Source organism: Bidens hawaiensis, unplaced genomic scaffold, assembly GCF_021521415.1.
Source record: "Bidens hawaiensis isolate Kalapana, Puna unplaced genomic scaffold, B.hawaiensis_p1.1 tig00037700_1, whole genome shotgun sequence".
NCBI lineage: Eukaryota > Viridiplantae > Streptophyta > Magnoliopsida > Asterales > Asteraceae > Bidens > Bidens hawaiensis.
The window spans coordinates 116,604-135,870 of NW_027505500.1; the positions used below are offsets into that span (position 1 = coordinate 116,604).

At 38.2% G+C, this 19,267-nt stretch overlaps 1 protein-coding gene across 2 annotated transcripts; it reads right to left on the reverse strand.

The window, feature by feature from the left end:
- Positions 1–14,615: 14,615 nt before the first annotated feature.
- On the reverse strand, positions 14,616–19,267 carry LOC143613540 (uncharacterized). 2 transcript variants are annotated; one of them, XM_077087219.1, is made up of 7 exons: positions 19,216–19,267; positions 18,905–18,953; positions 18,599–18,627; positions 17,813–18,182; positions 15,674–15,998; positions 15,527–15,604; positions 14,616–14,724 (listed from the first exon to the last, which is right to left on the reverse strand). In XM_077087219.1, exons 4-7 carry the CDS (start codon positions 18,157–18,159, stop codon positions 14,671–14,673), a joined length of 804 nt encoding a protein of 267 aa, XP_076943334.1. In that variant the 5' UTR covers positions 18,160–18,182; positions 18,599–18,627; positions 18,905–18,953; positions 19,216–19,267; the 3' UTR covers positions 14,616–14,670. The 2 variants fall into 2 exon arrangements, with proteins under 2 accessions (XP_076943334.1, XP_076943333.1); XM_077087218.1 differs by lacking the exons at positions 18,905–18,953; positions 19,216–19,267 and having other exon boundaries at positions 18,599–18,686.

A 19,267-nucleotide genomic window follows, 5' to 3' on the forward strand; every position in this document is an offset into this window, starting at 1 on the left:
GTAACTCTTCTGTCGGCTTCTGGCAGTCAGCAAATGATCACGGATCTTGGCGATTTTATCGGTTGTCTCTTGAACAAGTTCGGGTCCTGTGATTTGAGTTTCACCCACTTCGCTCCAACAAATCGGGGAGCGGCATTTACGACCGTAAAGTGCTTCAAATGGGGCCATACCGATACTGGAATGATAGCTGTTGTTATAAGAAAACTCGATCAAAGGCAGGTGTGAATCCCAATTACCTCCAAAATCAAGAACACAAGATCGGAGCATATCCTCAAGAGTTTGAATAGTTCGCTCAGACTGACCGTCAGTCTGAGGATGATATGCCGTACTCATGTCCAAGCGAGTTCCTAGCGCAGATTGGAGAGATTTCCAAAAGCGAGATATAAAACGGCCATCGCGATCGGATATGATGCTCAAAGGAGTACCATGGCGGCAGACGATTTCCTTGACATAAAGCTGCGCGAGTTGCTCAACACGGTAGTTTTCACGAATGGGCAGAAAGTGAGCAGACTTAGTCAATCGATCCACTATTACCCAAATGCTATCATGTTTGCTTGCTGTCAAAGGTAACTTGGTAATAAAGTCCATTGCTATACCTTCCTATTTCCACGTAGGAATTTCTGGTTGTTCGAGCAAACCAGATGGGCGTTGGTGTTCAGCTTTCACTTTAGAACAAGTCAGACATTTAGCTACGAACACAGCAATATCCTTTTTCATACCGGGCCACCAATAAGTAATGCGCAAATCCTTGTACATCTTATCAGTGCCAGGATGAATAGAATACCGAGATTTGTGCGCTTCACTCAGGATATCAGCGCGAAGATTCTCATCACAAGGGATCCAGATGCGATTGAGATAGCAGAGAATTCCACTCAGATTAGGGACAAAGAGTGCTTCCGCGCCACACGCTAACTCGGCGCGAAGGTTACCATTACTGATGGATGCGCGCTGCGCGTCACGAATACGCGATTCAAGGTTGCTTTGAATCGGCGCGAAGTGAAGCTGGGTGCGCGGCAAGATACAGTTAAGTTGGCAGGGTTTTCGGCTGAGCGCATCGGCTACCACATTAGCCTTACCAGGATGATACCGGATCTCACAATCGTAATCGCTGATGAGTTCGTTCCATCGGCGTTGCCTCATGTTAAGTTCCTTTTGATCAAAGATATGCTGAAGGCTTTTATGGTCAGTGTAGAGGATACACTTAGTACCATAAAGGTAGTGTCTCCAGATCTTCAAGGCAAAAACAACTGCACCAAGCTCGAGGTCGTGAGTTGTATAATTCCTTTCATGAACCTTGAGTTGCCTTGATGCGTAAGCGATAACCTTGCCTCGTTGCATAAGAACACAACCGAGACCTTGGTTGGATGCATCGCAATACACGACAAAATCATCATTACCCTCAGGTAGTGCAAGAACAGGAGCTTCACACAACAAACGCTTGAGCGTTAGAAAGGCTTCTTCTTGCTTCGAGCCCCAAATATACGGTTTACCTTTGTGCGTCAGAGCTGTTAAAGGCAAAGCGATCTTCGAGAAGTTCGAAATGAAGCGCCGGTAATAACCAGCTAAGCCCAGAAAAGAACGGATCTCGGAAGGAGAGGATGGCGTAATCCAGTTCTTGATTGCTTCAACCTTGGATGGGTCGACATGAATACCCATCTTGTTTACAACATGACCAAGAAACTGTACTTCATCAGACCAAAATTCACACTTGGAAAGCTTAGCATAGAGTTGCTCGGCTCTAAGCTTTTGCAATACCAACCGAAGATGTTGCTCGTGCTCGGCCTTGGTCTTAGAATACACCAGAACATCATCGATAAACACGATCACGAATTTATCCAAGAAAGGCCTACACACCCGATTCATAAGATCCATGAAAACGGCGGGTGCGTTGGTTAGACCGAAGGACATGACCAAGAATTCAAAATGGCCATAACGAGTTCGAAAAGCAGTCTTCGGAACATCTTCATCGCGGATACGCAACTGGTGATAACCAGAGCGGAGATCAATCTTCGAGAAACAGGAGGCACCTTGGAGTTGATCAAAGAGGTCGTCAATACGCGGTAAGGGATACCGGTTCTTAATGGTGAGTTTGTTCAACTCGCGGTAATCAATACACATGCGAAACGATCCATCTTTCTTTTTAACGAACAACACCGGAGCACCCCAGGGCGAAGAGCTAGGGCGAATGAATCCTTTAGCAGTCAACTCTTGAAGTTGGCTGGCCAATTCTTGCATCTCAGCGGGTGCAAGACGATAAGGAGATTTAGCCACGGGGGAAGCACCAGGGACAAGATCAATACGGAACTCGACTTCACGAGCGGGAGGGATACCAGGAAGATCATCAGGAAAAACTTCAGGGAAATCACGCACAACAGGGATATCGCGAAGCTTCTTCTCTTCAGCAGGTTTAACCACATGGGCTAGGAATGCAATACACTTCTTCCGCATGAGCCTTCGGGCTTCGGCGCAAGACATAAGTTTAAGACCACTGGAGGGTTTTTCGCCGTAGATATGAAGATCACCATTTTCCCGAGGTATGCGAATCAACTTCTTGGCGCAAATAACTTCGGCGCGATTCTTCGAGAGCCAGTCCATACCAATGATAACATCAAAGCTTCCAAGAGGCAAGGGGATGAGGTCAATCAGAAAATCATTTTCGTTAAGGTTAAGCGTGCAATCTTTAATCACAGAGTTAATTAAAACAGTTTCACCGTTAGCCAATTCAACTGAAAAATCTTCTTTTAAATCGTTGCGCGGTCGCGCAAGCTTCTGCTCGAAGGCGCGAGAGATAAAACTTCGATCGGCGCCAGTATCAAAAAGCATAGATGCATAAAATCCGTTAAGCAAAAATGTACCATTAACTACGTCGTTATTCGCTTGCGCTTGGTGCGCGGTTATGTTAAAAGCTCGTCCACGCGTCACTTGGTTTGAAATCTGGTTCACCGGATTCGCTTGTGTAATCTGAACTTGTAGCCTTGGGCACGCGTTCCGGAAATGACTTGGATCACCGCAGTTAAAGCACGATCTGGGTCGTGGGTTTTGGTAAGTTGGCTGTGGGTTCTGCGGGTAGGCTGGTGGTGTTGGCGCAATCGGATTGGAGGGAGGGGTTCTACAGTACTCAACGGAGTGACCTACGCGGCCACATCGGTTACATTGTCGACACGGGACTTGAGGTGGGTGATGAAGTCTACAGGTTGGGCAAAAGGGTTGGTTTCCTGTGTAAGGTTTCTTAGTTGGCGGGGCAGGAAGTGCTGGATTGGTTAAGGCATAGTTGTGGACTACAGGAGGTGCTGGGTAGGTTGACAGTGGGTTAGGCGCGTAAACTGGTTGATAAATTGGTTGCTGGACAATGGGCGGGTTGGTAAGCGCATAGGCTTGTCTGCGCCTACGTTTCTGGTTATGGTTTGAGGGTTCTGGTTTGGTTTCTGTTGGTTCAGGGACAGTCTTGGTGGGTTTGGTCTTCTCAGTTCCCCGCAGGAACAAGGTTCCTGTTCTGACATGGTTGTCGCTGAGCACAGCGGCCAATTCGATGGCGTCAGAGAGGGTTACTGGGTTTCTGGCCCATACAGAATCTTGAATTTCCATGGGGAGACCCCCAAGGAATTTCTCGATTGCTCGGCGGGAAGGGGTAACAAGGTGAGGGACCAGTAAGCTTAGCTCGTGGAAGCGCGTCGCGTACTCGCGCGCTTCACCGCTGTATTGCTTAAGATTCCAAAATTCCTCCTCCAGGCGCTTAACTTCGTTGGGAGGGCAGAATTCTCGCGTAAGAATTTCCTTGAATTCCTCCCATGTCATGCTAGAAGCAGCCTCTGCGCCACGCGCATGAGCTACTCCATTCCACCATGTAAGCGCTCTGGATTCCAGGACACTGGAAGCATATAGGGTTCGTCTGTCTGAGGGGCATTGGGTATGGAGGAAAGTGTTTTCAATCTTCTCAAGCCATTGGAGCATCACGGTGGCTCCTTCAAGACCTGTGAACTTCGGAGGGTTACCCGCATTAAAGGACTTAATGTTATAACTGGAGGTATTAGCATTGTTTTGGCTCAAAGCTTGGGCTATTGCGGCGGCCATTTCCTGGGAACGTTGCTGTCTACGCACGCGCGAGGCTTCTCTTCTCTGAAATCGGCGAGATAGCGGAGGCATTCTATAAAAGTTTTAATTTTAGTTAATATCTTGGTTTTTATCGCAAAGTTTAACTTTATAAAGCTTGGTTTCGCAGAGTTAGATACTATCAAAAGTTAAAGTAAAATAAATGATCCTAAATGCAGACTTTAATAAAGGTAACAAATTCGAATCAAGAATCGACAATTCACGTATCACCGTGACTTTCCGAGTTCTCAATTTAAAATAGCTAGTAAACGGGTATTGGAGATTGACGATTCATGTATCACCATGACTTTCCAATCTTCAATATAAAATATACAAGAAAATGAGTATTGGAGGTTGACAATTCATGTATCACCATGACTTTTCAAGTCTCCAACCTCAGAACATAATCGTAAATGGAAATTGAAAATCAACTATTCATGTATCACCATGACTTTTCGGATTTTCAACCCCAACAAACGAATATGTAAGTAAAATCAATAAAATCGAAATTCAACAAAAATCGAAATATCGCGAAATAAAACATAAAATCATATACTGCGCAAGCGCGAGCATATTCATAAATAACGAGTAATTAACAATAAGCGCGCAAACATGAGATTTCTCTCATGCGCGAGAAGGGACTCTTAGGTATTCTAGGCCGTTACGTCTAACCACCTATCCTAAAGTCAACGAGCTCTGATACCAATCTGTAACACCCCGACCAAAGGCGGATTATACATCGGGGCGCCACATATTGCTTCATTACTCGCGACACTATTGGTGTCAATATTTATTAATACACATTTTATCGCGCACGCGCGGCGGGGAAAATAAAGAACATAAATCAAACATAAATCAATATATTTTAAATTATAACATTCAAACAACATTAACTTGTCTTGATACATTTTAATTCTAGGTCCAAAAGTAAAAACGTCCTACGTGTCCACAAGCTCCAAAACAGCTACTGCAAACCTGAACATGTGTTAAAATAAACGTCAAACACTTGCGTGTTGGTGAGAAATCAAGTTTAATAGATAATCATAGATAATCACAGTAAATCTGCGCGCAACACGTGTATGTCTAGAGTTTAACAAGGGTGTAATCAGATTGTGATCAAGCCTAAGATAGTTCATAGATCATAGTTCAATCCATGCTCCCAATTGAGCATAAAAACGAGAAAACATCTGTGCAAGTGTAAACAAAGAAAACCGTAAACGATAGGTCTCCCGTGTTCAACTAATGGTACCAACGGAACTGCGGAATAGGCCGAACAAAGCGGTTAATGATACACACATACAAATAAACAGCCAAGTAAACGTCCTCAACACATGGGATACTGCGCGACTAAAGTTCATAAACAAGTTTAAGACTCAAGTTTTGTATGAACACATGAACATCCCAAAATATTTAAAAGCAAAAAGGGATTAGGTACGAGATTACTCACTTGATAAAGATGCGATGATAGATAAAGCAAGAACCAACTCTTAAACAAGCAAAGTTAACCTATAATTAAAGATTATTGTTTTAACGATTGGTTTTAAGTCTTGATTATAAGTTAGCATAATTAATAAGTAAACTATTATATATAATATATATATTACCGGAAAAGCAGGAAGAACAAGGAGGAAGACGGAGGCAGAGAGGGAGGCGGCAGGAGGACAACGGCAGAGAGCAAAAGAGGGAGGAAGAGATAATAAGTGTTGTGTGTGAAGTGTTAAGAAAATACTACTATTATTTATAGGCAAACCCAAGGGGACATAAACCCAAAAAAAGATCTCCAAAAGTAAAGAAAGATATCAACAGTAAAAAGTTCTGAAAAGTAAAGATATCAAAAGATATGGTAGCAGGAAAAAGAGAAAAAGGCTGACAGGATTCAGAAAAAGGCATGGGAGAGGACAGATAAAGTTACTGGTCAAGCATGGAAAAAGCAGATCTCAAAAGATAATGTCAGTCACCTTTTCTACCAACCAATGGGGTTGGTGCGCATGCTGCGCCGAAAGTAACTTTTCAGACATAAAGCAGATTAGGTCAACAGCTCAAAAGATAAGACAACACAAAAGCAAACGGCTAGATTTAAACAGAAGATACAAGGGTTAAGCGCGGGAAGGCTGAGTGCGCGAGCGCGAAGGCTGGCACAACAATCCTTAGCGCACTGCGGGAAGAATCACAAATCCTTAGCGTGCTGCGTGAAGAACAAGAATTCTAAGCGCATCGCGGGAAGAACATACATTCTTAGCGCATTGCGGGAAGAACATGCATTCTTAGCGCGCTGCGAGAAGAGTTCTCTTCACGCATCGCAGGAACAAGATGTCTTCACGCAGGCTTCCATGTAAGGAGTCTGGCGCGTGGAGCTGCAGACATCCTTAGGCGGAAAGAACCAAAGGACAAGAGGGAAGAGAAGGCGGAAAGAGAGAGGGAGAAAGAGGCGGGCAGGAAATATATATTATTATTAAAAATAAAATACAAGTATAAATATTAAATAATAAAAGAGAGATCGGGTCAGAGAAACGGGTACCTGGGTCGGGTCGGATCGGGGCAGATGTCACATGCGCCATGCGCGGATGCGACGCGCGCCATGTTAGAATCAGCGCGGGCATATGTTATATGCGCCAGCGCGGATGCGATGCGCGCTATGTTAGGATCAGCGCGGGCATATGTTATATGCGCCACGCGCACAGGTTTTTGTTGTGTTTTCATGACAACTTAATTTTATGTCGTTTTTGTCTAATGGGTTGCATACCTCTTCAATAATCAATAAGTAAAACTATGTTCAAACCATATCCAAGTTTCCTATTTAAGACCAAAATCATTTATGCGCGCGCGGGAAAAGGGAACTAACCTCCCCGCATGGCGGGAACATTGAGAGCTAGTTTGTTTGAAGCTCCAAGATGGAATTGACTTCAACATAACTGATCACTATGTTGAAATACCAAGACCTCATGGAGAATCTACAAATGAAACTCAACGTCCCTGACTACGAGAAGGTTACTCACCTACCCGCATCAAATAAAAAGGAGTTATGAGCGACACCTGCGGGAAGAATCCCCGCGGGACACCTTAAAACTAAACCCTTTACGCACGAACGTCTGCACAGAAACCAACCACCTTTTCGCTTAAATCCAAAAGTTCACCCTGTTAATACTCTGAGAACGCTGGTTCCAGCAGAGCCAGATGGACTCGCAGGATTCCTTATAAGGACGCCTGCGCAGTGATACGCGCAGGATTCGTTACAAGGACGCTTGCGCGAAGACCAACTGGAGCCGCCGGACCCACAACGTTCAAAGAAATAGCCTACACGCAGAAGGCTATACGCGCAAGGCTACACGCACAAAACACTTAGTCTATTCTTCAGATGTAAGAGGATTACCCCCGCCCAGAAAGAACCAGTTGCGTGTTTCAGAGATTTTTACCTTTTGACTGCACACTGACAACAGTACCAGGAAAAGTATACTGTAACACGAAATGTCAGCTGTCAGCCGCACCTACTCTCACCAACCACAGTCCTGCATGTACTGTCAAATCCATCAGAATCCTTATAACCACTCCCTAGGACCATCACCCCCATCCTTAAAATAAATAATAATAAACCCCAAACCTTGTCATCATTACACCCAATATAAATAAGATTTCAATCCCCTAAATCAAGGGATTGTGTTCCCTTGAAATTGCCTATAAATAAGTATCAATTCTTGAATAAAAATATCACAACCACAAGAAACACACTCCAAACTCCCCACTTAAACCTGTAATTCTGCACTACCATCTCCCAAGCATCCGTTCCCAGTTCCATCGCTAGGTAAGCCGAAAACTTTAGTCTTGAGATTTACTTTTCTGACCAGCCCTTATATTCTTCGATTACTTGGTCTTAATACACATATTTCTTGTTATTTAAACATATTCTAGACTTCCGATTTCGAGGATAACATCAGGAAACCTGAATCTCGTTTAATCTCTCTCTAAACCATCACTTAACAAGAATCACAGGTGAGTCTCACAGCCCCTATTTTCACTGTTTTTTTTAAACTGTTTTCGGGGCTAGGGACACGTGTTTAAATTATGTTTTATCATGGTATATTTACAAGCGATGCAAACGATTATCTGTTCATGGTGTTTATCTTGGTTTTCAATGTAAGTGCGCAAGTTTTAGACAGTGATCACTCGTCCGTGGAACTCTAAGGGTAGGGACTACTGTGTTTGATCAACCCACTCGTAGGGGTCGCACCTTTTTGCATAGACGAGTGCCTAGTATGGTCATGGGGTAGTACTACTGGTTGTAAAGCCCGTTCGTAGGGGTCGCACCTCTTTGCACGGACGAGCGCCTAGTTTTCCGAGCACAACGTCCGCGCGTAACCCGCGGGACGGTATTGTTTTAGCTCGTAGTGGCAGCGCCACTTTGCATAGACGAGCCCGGTTTTCAGAAATGTCCGCGCGTAACCCGCGGGACGGTTTTATCAAGCATATGTTTTAATGATGTTATCAGAAATGTGTTTCAATATGGTTTTATCAAGGATATGATGCTATACGATTTATCAAGTCACCAAAACTTGTGAATTCACTCAGTTTATACTGATTCAAATGTTTTTACGTGTCTTTCAGGTGATAATTAGTAGCGCAAGGAGTCACACATAGAGCACTTCACGCAGAACATCTATAAAAATGGTTTTTGGAAGATTTTGGTTCTATCCCTTCCACACGCGTGGTTGTTCCCGCCGTGTAAGGGGATATGGCGCGGAGATCTTCAACGTTTTTCATATGAGGATGTTTTTATATGTAATTCTAAACAATGTAATGTATTTTGTACTAGACATTTCATGCGCAATAGAAAATTTATTTGAATGTTTGCAATGACCCGTGCTTGATTATCAATTCCCACTCGCGCGCACCCGGCTGTTTCCGCCGTTTAGGGCCGGGTGTGACAGTAATTTAGAAACATCAAGTTTTATATGCAGGAGATATAGTCAAGTTAACGTTTTTTCTTGAAAGAAAAACCTAGACATAGCATATAAATGATAAATACACAAAAAGGACTAAATTTTCAAATGTTTTATACAAACAAATGATTTATAAAGGTGAAGGCTATTCGAAACAAACTAAGGTCTGAAGCTAGATCTTTAGATTTAGATATTTACATAAGGTTATTCTCGTAATATAGGTCTGAGGTAACTTAAAAGCATAAATCAGTGAAAGCGCTGATCAAAACAAATGTGAATACACTCATATCTATAAAACTTTTAATCGAGTCGATTACCCATAAACCGAAGTTTACATAGGATAATATATCCCTAAAATTTTAGTATCTCCTAGCAATCAAGCTAGTCATACTTGTGTTTGGATCCTTACAAATGTGGGTAGAGGGTAGGCATACCTCGCCACACGTGGTACCAAGTCCCCGTCTCATTGAGCCGGTCTATAGGGTTGTGAAGGCTGGACTAATGTGATATAATTGTACTCCAGTCTAGAGGGACGCTGATTGTTTCGAGTATGAACTAATGGTTTTTATAAATGTTTTAAAGTCAGTATGTTCACCAGCATGTGTTGCTGACGTATTTTCTAAAACTGTTTTACAGGTAATCAGGAATATGTGATTGGAGATGATGATTGGTTGTTAGACAATCTGATGGCTCAAATAAAGTTTTATAATATAAATGATGTAAATTATCAACCTAGTCTGGCACCTGGCAGTCACCTTTGGTCCAATATGTTTTTTCCTTGTTACTTAGGGGTTGCTATGGGGCGCGGAAGGGGGAGGAAGGGGGCGCGGAGGGGAGAGGTGCGGTTGGGACGGTCGGCACGGAAGAGGTGGGGTGGGCCCTCCTAGTATTAAATCTTGGAATTAAACATCAAAATTGATTGAAACTGGAAGTGGCTTTGGTTTGAAATTCAGTTTTTGAAAGTGAACTGAAGAAATAATGATGAGAATTAAGATATACCTGGATGGAATTTGAAAATTCAAGTTTTCCAATAGCTTTCGTAAAGCTTTAAGTTTGTTGTAGTCTGCAAGAAGCTCTTTGAGTGATACACAATGGCCAATAATATGTAGGATTTCTTCAATATTATTGGTTTCAATGTTGAGCTTTTGTAGATTCACAAGTGAACCGATTGATTCTGGGAGAATCAAGAGGTTGTTTGAGCTCAAATCAAGCTCTTGAAGATGGACCAATTTGGGATAATGGTGCGGATCATGTGCATGAAGAAGGAAGAAGAAGAAGTTTGAGGGGGGGGGGGGGGTTGCTAAATATGGAGAGAGATGGTTGGGATGGGTGGATTTAAGTTGAGTCGGGTCGGACAGGTGGGTTGGAGTTAGGAATTATTTTATGGAAAAAAACAGAAAAAATGTTGGGCTTCGATGCCCCCTCACATAGATGGGCATTATAGCTCGGGGCTTCGATGCCCCAGCGCCCACGTGACGCTGTAGAGGGACTTCGAAGCCCCCACCATAACAGATAATCTTAAAGTTGAATTATTTACATAAAATTTTGAGTCAGGTTTAAGGAGCTCCAAGCACCAACATTGACTCCGTATTATATAGATTAATTCTCATGATTTCAAGCTTTTAATACGAGTGGGTGTGGTTGTAACTCCAACTGTTGCACAACACCAAGAACCAACATTTATCGTTGCAACCCCGTAGGAGCGTTAAGTGTGAATGAAATATGAAATCCGTTCCTAACATGTTTGGGCTACAATATTCGTCCGAACTATAATATTAATTAATTCACATTAAAATATGTTTGATCGGAGAATAAATGAAATTGAAATTGGAATCAATATCCTCAATTAACTTCAAGAAACTTCTTTTAACAAACCAAACGTGATTTTGTAGCCAACAAAATGTAGTTCCAGTAGTAACTCACTAACTTGCTTTATGATGCATCTAGTTTCAATATCCTTAAGTCCTTAACCATACTCTAGATGGCCAAAAATTTTGCTTAAGGTTGGAAAAAAAACATGTGTTATGTTGAATTCTTATTATTTGATTAATCATTTTAATGACCACTTAAACTATTATTAATTCAATATATTTTATTTTAAAAATGTTTTATTAGTTAATATCTGTTATGGAATTTAACCTCTTAAACTAAAAACATTTTCTCATCTCACACTTGAGGATTTTTTTACTCAATTCATACAATGGGAATAAGATTCATTATACTTTTATCATACTCGGTCATAAACTATTATCGTCATCATTAGGTGAGTTAGGTACTTTCTAAATATATAAAATTTAGTAGAAAAGATATATGATGTGTGTGATGAGCCACATGAGTATAAGACGTGTCAAACAAGTGTGAACCTTATGTTGGATTTTGAAATTTGGCATCAAGAAGTGTTTTCAAACCATTGACCAATGTCGACTTATCCCCATCTTAAAGCAAGAGATGGGCAAGCCCGAGTTTTTTATCCATCCATAAGTTTTTTTTAGTCCGACAATTTCTAGTGACAAAGAAGAAGAATAGGGAGAGGCAGGGTGGGCAAGTTCTCAGGCTCGATTTCCTAGGGACGTCTGCAAAAAAAATATTTTATATATATTTATTTGTTATATAAAAATTCTATAGAGGAATAACCAACAATCAAATACAACCCAGTTCACTAATTCTCTTAAGCTCAATAACTCATTTTTTTTAAAAATCTACACATTTAAGCCTTGTACGATTCTTTTAAGTATTTAAATTAGATCATTTTAGTACAATATTTATGTTACGCTTGTTGTTATCACAATTATCATCGAATTATTCACTTTTTTCATATAAGTTATCAAGTCTGTATTTTAGTTAGAGACTATTTTATTACTCGCCCTGGTCAAAAAATTATTTATTACTCTCGAAAATGGCCCTAAATATTTATGATGGGGCAAAAGAAATTTGTTTTACAATTTAAATTATATAAAAGAAAAGAGAATCATGGGAAATTGAGAATGAAACAACTTCCTTAAGAAGTATGTACTGGTGATGTTGGTGGTGAATTTCAAACAAGGGGCCCTTTGATCTAACATTCATTGTGTAAGGAAATGTCCATGGCAATTATTAAAGCTTTAATATTCTTTTTGTTAAAGTTATATAAATTTTTTATATCATGAACAAGAGATCACAAAAAATCCTTTGCTTTCACTCAGTGTTCAATCTTCTCTAATACGATTAGAGTGCATTACTTGTTTACAGAGAAATTAGCGAAAATAGGTCGCTTAAGAGGAATGCATCACTATCACAAGTGCTGGTTAATAATATAATACTTTCATGCTAAATGTTGTATTTTGAAAACACGCAAAGAGTTAAAATAAACTAGGCATGCCTCATCATGCCACCACGTGTCACTAGCTAGACATGTACGAAAAACCGAGTGTCCAACCAATCTCAAGTGATGTATGACAACTCAATATGCATATCAGCGCACTGTAAAATTTATTCAAGTTTTATTATCATATAAACTTATATGATTACCATTTGTTAGTTTTTATGGTTGGTTAAAATCTATTAGATAGTAACCAAATAGTTGACTGTAAAAGAATTTAGAGTATAGAAGGAAATTAAAATTGGAATAAATTTTCATAGAAAAATAAATTACTAACTAAAATTGTAATAAAATGAGTAACTATCAAATTACAATTTCTTTTATGTCTTCTCCTTTTTTTTGGAACGGCCATTTTATTAAGCAATGACTAACAAGTTGGAAGTTTACTAAAGTCAAATTATTCTGTCATGAATATAAAAGTCCATACATACACATTTACATTGAATTTGGTCATAAAGATTAAATTCAGTTACCTGATATAGACTGAACATAATAAAAGACTACACAACATTTCAATGTTCAATCTATTCCTAAGCAGTGTTTTATATACCGGTTCATACCAGCCGCTTTTTAAGCCTGATATTTTTGGGCGGTTTGCTAGAACATCGAATCGACGGTTTTTTCTATAATACCGGTTTAAACCGACAAACCGATTTAAAGCCCAAGAGATTTTTAATATTTTGTGGCCTATATTTTTTAAAATTTACTTTTAACCTAGCGATTAACATTGAAACGAGTATGCTTTTGGATTATTTAAAAAAAAACAAGTAGTGTTGTATTATTTTTTAATTATGGGTTAACTTTTGGATTATATTTTATTATGAAATTATATGTTTTTGGGTTTTTTTGAGTTAAAGTTGCAATTATATTAAATTACAAGGTAAAATACATAAACCGGTTGAACTGGAAGTTGTACTATTTTTTAGTCTGATCCCGGTATGAGTAAAAACCGGTTTTAAAACATTGTTCCTAAGTGCATCGGTAGCGGTTTTAAGAAAATAAAAGTGAAAAATGTCATCGCATTAGTGTCACGTAGATAGTTGGGCATTTTTCATTTGAGTATGTAATGGTTCCACCTACTACATTAATTAAATAAAGTTTAAGTTAAATAAAAATATTTAAAAAGAAAATGATAAGATGAGTATGATTCTCATTAGTTATTCCAGTTAAATGCAAAAGGAAGGTGGGCTTTGCAAGGGAAACGCTGCCCCTGCTAGGACGTCACAGTAGGCAACCTTCAAATTGTATATATAATGGTGTTGGGGCGTTAATTAGGGGGTGCACCCTATTACGATGCTCTTAAGGATACTCTTAATGGGTCGTCACTCATGCAATTTCTGTGCCAAACGCGCCTCAAACCACTACAACAGATGAGGCGTAAAGTGTTTATTTTTTCTTTTTGGTTCTGCGTATTGTTGGGATTACGATGTTTGGGGCAAAAAGACAGCTGACCAATCATATTATTTTTTATTTTTTGTTTAATTAATTAAACAATATTCAATCACTAGAAAGGGTATCAACAAATGCGCATAAAACTGGGAAAAAAAACCTTTATGCCTACGTGGCATTGACGTGATATGATAAAGAGGCGTTTTTAGCCATTCCACTACGTATGCTCTAACACTAATACCTTGGGACTCTCCAACCCATGTAGGCAGGACACCCCTTTACACAATGTTAGGTAGGACAAATTCGAAAGTGCCTTGATAAAAGACTACCTTTTTAATTCATTTTTTAATATTAAGCATAGGATCAGTTCAACTTTAAATAAATGACTAGAGTAAAAGCTCATTTTCGTCCTTAAAGTTTGATCACTTGTTCAATTTTATTTCAAAATTATTATTTTTACATATGTTTCCTTATTATTTTACGATTCTTGTCATTTTTGTTCATTTCCCAAACGTCGTTTGTTTTAAACGTTAAGTAACGGAAAAAGGAGGGAGGACTGAATGTCATACGAATATGTTCAAAATAGATACACTAAACTTCTAAGATAAATACACAAACAAATAAACTAAATGAGATTTGAATCAAAGCATTTTATATAAAATGAAACCTCAACTTTTCTACATTTGATTTTAACCCTCAAAAGAAAAGGAGAAATTGATGAAAATACTAAATACAAAGCTCAATATTTCTCCACCTAGAAAAAAAAAAGAAAGAAACAAAGAAACAAAGAGATGTCTAATGATTAATTTATATAGATAATAACACATAATACCAGATGATATTAGATATAAGCAACTAGAACACATTTGTTTCCATTGTAGCAAAACAAAACTTAAGCCTTTATTCTTCCGACTCAGACTCCATGCCTCCCATAGCCTTTAATTCTCTCGGTTTCTGTTCAACAATCATATCACACGTTTATGATTCAAAACTAATACTTTTTATTATTCAAAAAAGATCATTTTACAAAATTATAATTTTTCTAGTACATTTATACCTAATCAACTACGTGAAATCAAATAATAAACACTATGCCTATCCATCTTTTCGAGTATCATACAAATCGTCTAAATAATATAACTTAACCCACTTTTAAAGAAAAGATTCTACTTTTAAAGAGAATTAAATGCGTATCTCGTTTGCTATGAACACAATCAATGCATATTCATGTTTTTTTTATTCTATATAAAACTCCAAAAATTCTTATAATCACAAAATCCTTCAATTATGTACTTTTTAAAAACATCAACAAACTCTTGTCTTATACTCTCTATTAGAAGATGATTTAACGAAGGATTTCAGGTTGTTTTGTTAGTTTATTTTTTAAGGAAGAAGATAAAGCATATACGCAATTAAATCTTCACAAATATAAGTATATAAAAAGGTAAAGGCGTGTTGGTTTTTGTTTGTTGTAAAACTATTTCACGTATTTATAGCGAGTCTTTAATGGTTAATAGGGTGTAAAGTGTAAATATGTTAAAAAAAAAGTGAAATGATTGTGAATTCTTTATAAAATAATAATTATTTTATAACTTATATCTTTTGTTAGAATCAATAAATAGATTTTTTTAAAGAGATCAAATTACTAAACCAAATATGATACGTTTTTAAAAGTTAAATATTTATTATAATAATAACTTGAATAATCTTCTGATAATTAATAAATGTTAAATAAAATAAAAAGAAAAGAAAAAACCTTCTTTGTGATCTTCTTCTCTCTAACTTCGTATCGTTCCAAGGTTAGATCACACAACCACCCACCGGGGCTCACCAACTAACATAAATCAAACACCCATCAATACAAAATTATTCAATTAAATTAAATGCAATAAAAGAGGCGTACGTTAATTGTCCGTTGGATGAACTTGGCTCGTTTCTTGGGTCTTTGAGGTAGCTTAGCCCCTTTAATCGCTAAAAAATCTTCTTCTTTCTCCTTATTCGTCAACCCGATAGCAAACTTCGGTGGCCACACCATCGGAACCGATTCATTTACCGGCGATGCCTTGCTATCGTGCGCCGCCTCCGATGACCCCGACCCACCACCACCGTTATTATTATGGTGGTGGGTGGTGCTATGATGCGCCCCTCGCTTATCGTGCGCACCCCCTCTTTCCGGTGAACACACGCCTCTCTGCCCCTTCATTGCAGTTGAATTATTCTCAGAATTCCTGAAATTTATTTATTTATAAAAAATTAATGAACGAAAATAAATAAATAATTATTAGAATTATTCACCCATCTTTTATAAAACGACATAATGTTACCGGGTAAATCGGGTGGTGAAATTACGGGAATAGCCCTGTGGGAGATGTGGATCAGAAGAAATATTGTGGAAATCGGAGGGTTGTTATGGGGAAGATGGAATGAATGTGTGTTGTTTTTTTTGTTTTTTTATATAATAATAAAGTTTTTAATTAATTCTTTTTCTATTTTTTAGAGAGATCTGGGAAGCGTATGATAACATGCGCAGGGAAAGAAGAAAGAATATTAATAATAGGATTGGAAAAAAGGTGGCGTTGGTTTCATGGCAAGATCCAGCCGTCGGATCATATAGGGCAGGCTGACACGTGGCGGGATCTTAAAGGTGATGAGTGGGATCCAACGGTGGGAAATGGATGATTACTGGGAGTGGTGGTGGGTCGTGTCACACGTGGTTGGATGGATAACTTCTCCTGGTTGTTGTCCCTCTTCTCACACTTGCTAAAAAGGGCCTTAAATAAATTATTATCGAATTATTTTAATGTTTAATATAATACAACAAACAAATATTTCAAAGTGTTACGGAGCTAAAAAATCATGCTCTGTTAGAGACAGAGAACATGTTCCAACTTTGAATGCCTATAATATATTTATTTAATTAAAATTAAAAATACAATTCATAATATTATTTGTTTTATGGAGCATAAAAAGGAGCAATGGACAAACAAATATCGTGTCTTCCGGGAATCTGTTAAAAAGAATGAAAAAGGGTGTGTTTCTTTTGTTTAGAAATTTATTAATATTAATATAATAATGTCACACAAAAATTGGAAGTCAAATCAAACTATTCACAAGAACTCATGGATGTTAAAAGGAAAATCAATTAAATATTATAAAAAATAAATATAAATAAATATTTGTAGTTTTTGTTTTACACAAATGATTTGGCAAGGGCAACTTTGACAATTAACAGGATTACGTGGCATGTCTACATCTTTTCTATATTCATATCTATTTTTTTTTTGTAATAGTAAAATTTAGTTTCAATTCTTTTTCTTTAGTTAACACATAAAATGTGACTACTTTAAACAATAAGACAATTTCTCTACCAATGGATTGGTCTTCTTCTATATTTATATTTGTTAAGGGAGGCCTTGGATTCAAATCTTTTATATAAGAATGGCTGAAACACATTCATCGTATAAAAAGCGCACACGGTTTCTCTATTTTTTCTCCCATAACGGGTAAAAGAATAACACAATATTAATGCTTTGTAAATAAGTTGGTATAAAGTTGAACCAACTCACGTATGTTTTATATCATTTTCTTTATTTTTTAAAAGCATTAAACATATTTACATATGTAATAAATCAGACATGATAAACATCAACTTGAACACGACCCCCTATTAACAAGTAAACTCACTGAAAGCGTAATTATTAGTTACATTCGAAGGGCGGACCTAAGCCTTTTTGGGAGTGCGGCCGCCGCCCTCCTAGTAAAAACTTTCAAGTGCTATAATTGTATAAAAATCCCGAGCGTCTCCTTTAAAATTAGTTTTAAGCCTTCAACCATCTCATGAAAAAAAAAAATTTATCGGGTGTGCATACTACATATCATGTGATGAATTAACACCCTGATTATAGCTCTCATGTTTAAATTAACTTAAATTATTAAATAGTAAATAATTATATAAATATATTGTCAAGCAAACTATGCAGATTAATTAATAATATAATAGTTAAATAAATAATAAACAAAACTCCATAAATGACAAAATTACCTGAGAACCCGATGAGCCGGCGAAGAAGATCGCTGCCTGAGATTAATATACCCGTGACCGTGACCGTTACTAACGGCGTTACTCCCACTAACCACTTCCTTATTCTGCTGATGTGGCGACCTAACTACCCGCCGATCACTCCGTCCCGTGATAGATCGTAACCCTACCGGCGGTGTACCGGCAGCCAATTCTTTATCCTTAGCCTGCTGCTGCTGCTGCTGCACCTTCATACACCGCAACCGCTTCCGGTTTCCCCACTGCAATACGAAGTCCGACGACGAAGACGTCGTCGTATTGCTGCTATTAACCGCCGGAGATCTGGTACTGGAGACATTATTTTTCTCCATTTCTTTTGCCTTTAATAATACGCCTGCTACGTTACCAAATAGTTAACCATGGTTAGGTTAGTTGTAACCGCTTTATTACTTTCTCTTAACCGTAGTTAACACATAAAAATAAGAAAATAATAATTATGATATTCGAAATTAGATCGGAAAAACGATTGAACATTTATCAGATTCATGATCTGTCATAGATCAATCGTGCAGAGAGATTAACGATTTATGAGATGAAATTGAGTGATTGATAATTATTATTAACTTATTTCTTCAATCGCAGAACAACATTGTCTCATTGTATAGGCAGAACTCTTTCTAAAAGATTTAATTAAATAAATGGTCTATAGACGCAAAGTATTCGATCTCCAGATTTTGTTAATCAATCGGATTCATATCAAATTCGTCGAAAAACATAATCGACAACAATGCGCAATTCGTAAACACGAACCTTTAAACTTGCAATTTGTTCAATTCTCCTTCCGATTTCAAATCCACAACAGCAAAAAGCTGAAGAACATGAACAGGAAGCTCAAAACTCCACAAAATCCTCTGTTCGTATAATCTATCTGCGAAAAACACATACGAAATAACGCAAATTAGCAAATCGATTTCAAGTATTAATCCGAATCGTTTCAAAGTTCATCAACCGGATCGAATGTTCAAATGCATCCGAGATCAATTCACGAAACGAGCTCGGTTATCAACTAAATCAACATCAACCTGCAATTTGAAATCAAACATTTCACTCACCGAATTCCGATTTCAAATCCAGAACAGTACAAAGCTTAAAGAACACGAACAGGAAGCTCAAAACTGCATCCAGTTATTCAAAATCCTCTGCTCGTATAACCTATCTGCAAAAAAGCACATACAAAATCACGCAAATTAGCAAATCCTTTAATTAAATCCTCAATATTATCAAATTACACGAATCGATTTCACGTATTCATCCGAATCATTCCAAATAAATTCATCAACCGGGTCGATTATTCAAATGCATCCGAGTTTCAGCTTTTCACTCACCGTATTCTATTCCGGTTTCAAATCCAGAACAGTAAAAGGCTAAAGCTCAAAACTGCATCCAGTTCTTCAAAATCCTCTGCTCGTATAACCTATC

What these genes read in the sequence shown, in the direction of transcription:
- LOC143613540 (XM_077087219.1), bottom strand. Translation starts at nt 18,159, where the DNA reads ATGGAGAAAAATAATGTCTCCAGTACCAGATCTCCGGCGGTTAATAGC. An exon ending in CCGGCTCATCGGGTTCTCAG is followed by an intron (nt 15,999 to 17,812) that starts GTAATTTTGTCA and finishes AATAAATTTCAG; the next exon opens with GAATTCTGAGAATAATTCAA. An exon ending in AGAAGAAGATCACAAAGAAG is followed by an intron (nt 14,725 to 15,526) that starts GTTTTTTCTTTT and finishes ATTGTTGAACAG; the next exon opens with AAACCGAGAGAATTAAAGGC.